General features: G+C 39.7%; 1 protein-coding gene across 1 annotated transcript; it reads left to right on the top strand.

The window, feature by feature from the left end:
- Positions 1 to 899: 899 nt before the first annotated feature.
- LOC123980787 lies at positions 900 to 2430 on the top strand. Its single transcript, XM_046065334.1, has 5 exons — positions 900 to 945; positions 1086 to 1427; positions 1708 to 1818; positions 1921 to 1955; positions 2329 to 2430. The coding sequence occupies exons 1-5, from the start codon at positions 900 to 902 to the stop codon at positions 2428 to 2430; spliced, it is 636 nt and encodes a 211-aa protein (XP_045921290.1).
- The last annotated feature ends 910 nt before the right edge of the window (positions 2431 to 3340 follow it).

Genomic DNA, 3340 nt, shown 5'->3' with positions numbered 1-3340 from the left:
GACCATGCATTGTGTCCTGGATGATCTCTGATGCATAACGTCCTAGAGGTTCTCAACTGGATTCAGGTCTGGGGAACATGAGGGCCAGTCAAGGATATGTATAAGGGTCAATAACAAATAATTCAAGTCATCTGCAGTGGATCTACACCTTAATGTCAAAATACATTAACATCATAGCGGGCCAGGTTTATCAATCCATGGCCATCATGGACCTCATGAAGCAGGCTACTTTCAACAGTGATCACTGTAATTGACCGAAACAGCTGCAGGCATCTGACACACAGTTTCTCTCGACTGTCTCTCAGTATCATAACGTCACCGAGCTAGCCACATTAGCCGTGCAATATGCTAACGCCAAGTTAGCTAACCTGCAAAACAAACAGTAAAACAACACAAAACACGGCAATACTTACAGCTTCCAAGTTTTAAGTCGGGTCACGTACAGCCCATGGCTATCCGTCCTTGAACCGTTACAGAGCTCGAAACGCTTTTGTAATTTTTTAAGCACTAATGTATTAATTTAATACGCACTGAAGTATGAACATTGCAGTCGCAGTCTGTGCTTGCCATCCTCTGCGGTAGTCTTGGCCAATAGCGCGGTATTTAAATTTTGCGGTTATCGCGACAGCCCTAGTTGTGATTCTACACAGCAAACCTCTCAGCTATCTGATATTATGTCAATCCTTTGCATCTCTGATATATATTTCTGTATTGTATTTTATGTCCTTTGGTGTGAAGATTTTTAACAATGAACGGATGCGTCAACACTCATATTCATGTATGTAGTCAGTTTGAGCAACCGAATAAGCAACAAAAACAGCCCGCCTCTTTGCATTGAGAACACCCTTCCTGGGACAAACTTCATTCAACGACATTGCAGAGCTTCAGTCATACGCACTATGATGAACTTTACCTTGATAACAGCTTTCATTCTCTGCAGCCTCAGTAAGTATTGGCACTGAATTACTCTCAACTTCAAACATATTTACTTATTACTCACCTGATGAGTTTTATTATATTGTTATATTGTTTACCGTCATGTTACTTCATAACTAGAAATTCTTCTTGTTTGCTGTTTGTTTCAGGCTGGATCTCTGTCTCAGTTTCTGAGTCTCAGACTGTGGAAGTCCAGTCTGGTGAAGACGTCACACTGCTGTGCTCCAACATTTCCTTATATGACGCTCCAACATTCTGGTTCAGACTTGTCCAGAGAACCAACATCAGCTGTGTCTCTGTTATGATCTCATCTAATAGCCAAGTTTCATTCTGTGATGGATATAAAAATGGAAGATTTGAAATGAGCTCCAACATCTCTGCTGTCTTTCTCAAAATCAAAAAAGTGGGTCTATCTGACTCTGGATTGTATTTCTGTGGATTTTACGTAAAGGCACATCCAAGTTTCAGTGTCATATATTTAGACATTAAAGGTGAGAGTATTGTAAAGTCTTTTCTGTCTTTGGATTCCCATTTTTCAGTTATGTCTTATTCTGCTTATATTGTAAAAAAGACATTTTGATAATTGTCTTTAAACAACATCATGTGTGCAACAGTGGCAAATCAAGACAAAATTTTTCTTTATGTCATTAAAAGGCAGCGATGAGCCGCATGATGACGTGGACAGCAAGTGTGAAAGTAAGATTCTCCATAAGATTTCCTTCATTGTGCAGATAGAGAAAATAGAGTCTAACTTAATGATCTTTCTTGTAGAAGAGTCTGATGGAATAGCAAAGCTGATGAGCGTGATCCTGGGCGGCCTGACTGTTTTCCTTGTAATAGTCATCATCGGTCTGCTTGTTAAAAACAGGAAACTTCAGACAGGTACTTCTTCAGAGCTTCTCTGTCTATCTTATATTTGGTTTAGTTGCTAGTGCCAAAGACAATGATCAATGAACTGACCAGATATTTGTTTCTGTCACTCAGCTCATAAAGAAGAACAGAATCCAGAGCAAACAGAGGTGAGTCCAATTTTAACATCCATGACTACAACAAATTGTATGACAGAAAACAGCTGTAACTATATTCTGTTGGTTAAAATGAGCTTATCCCTGATATATTGGCACATTTGAATATATGTACATAGTATATTATCAAAGGAAGGTTAAATTAAGGGCAACTGAACTGGTTAAGGTTACTTGAAGATGTTTCGTAGAACCATTCAGTCAGAACTAAAGAAGTCTTTTGGATGAGAGATGGAACGTCTTTGAGTAACCTTAACCCTGCAGTCTTATCAGAAATATAATACTGGTATTAGCATCAAAAATTCATTGTCAATTAAAATCATGTTACCACCACATCACCGCATTAAGATGTAAAATACTCTTTTCACAGAATGTGGCCTCTGATGAGCTGAACTACGCAGCAGTGACTTTTCAACCAAAAGAAAAAAGAAGTGAGCGAGAGCCGAATGTTATTTATGCTGCCACCAGATAGACTCGGGAGACATCTGAAACTGATGCTGTATCGTATTAAAATGCTTTGGGGCTTTTTTATTGCTTGTTGGTGAGAGCAATGACCACTCTTGCCAAATCATTTAATTTTGGAATAAAGATCCAATGTTCAATTTGCAAGTGTTTTCCTACTGCAGAGCTAGAATTCTTAACATTTTCATCTATATAGCAAAAACATATGACTGGTGTTTGATGTAGGATGAGCCAGTAAGAGCACTTCTTAGTGTCCAGACTGTATAATAGTGAGAGTTAGATGGAGGTCTGCAGCAGTGAAGTAAGTAAGGTACACATCACTTGTTTGACAGGAAGAGACAACATATTGTGGTCTGAGCACAACTGAGGTGAAAAGCATGTGGCCTGTTAGATCAAAGGTTTCTGAAAAAATTAAATGTTAAAGGAAGCAGTTAATACTGGCTGAGAAAATAAAAAGCCTCTATGGGTACATGTAACTGGAAAACTACACAGTACATACATTTCCAGTTTGAGTATTTTAACTGTGATATCTATGTGTGAAACCATACGCTACATGTGTCATGGATGTGTGTACAAGGCAACAGGATTGAAGACCCAAATGCAGACAATGAGGAACAACAGCAAGTGAGCAGGTGGGTGTCGGGTGACCATGATTGGTGGTAAAGTCTGAGCACATCAAGTTCCTCTCCTTTAGAACCAGGTTCCAGTTTGGGTTCAGGAGGCAGACACCATCTCCACATTTAAGAGTAGGCTTAAGACTTTCCTCTTTTGATAATGCTTATAGTTAGGGCTGGCTCAGGTGGGCCCTGAACCATCCCTTTAATCGTGCTGCTGTAGGCCTAAACTGCAGGGAGACTTCCCATGATGCACTGAGCTCCTCTCTCCCCCTCCCCCTCTGTCTGTATGAATTCTTATCCCAT

This window comes from Micropterus dolomieu, linkage group LG12 (assembly GCF_021292245.1).
Source record: "Micropterus dolomieu isolate WLL.071019.BEF.003 ecotype Adirondacks linkage group LG12, ASM2129224v1, whole genome shotgun sequence".
In the NCBI taxonomy this organism is placed as follows: domain Eukaryota; kingdom Metazoa; phylum Chordata; class Actinopteri; order Centrarchiformes; family Centrarchidae; genus Micropterus; species Micropterus dolomieu.
Note: the sequence above shows the minus strand (reverse complement) of the source record. Positions and strands in the feature narration are given on the sequence as shown.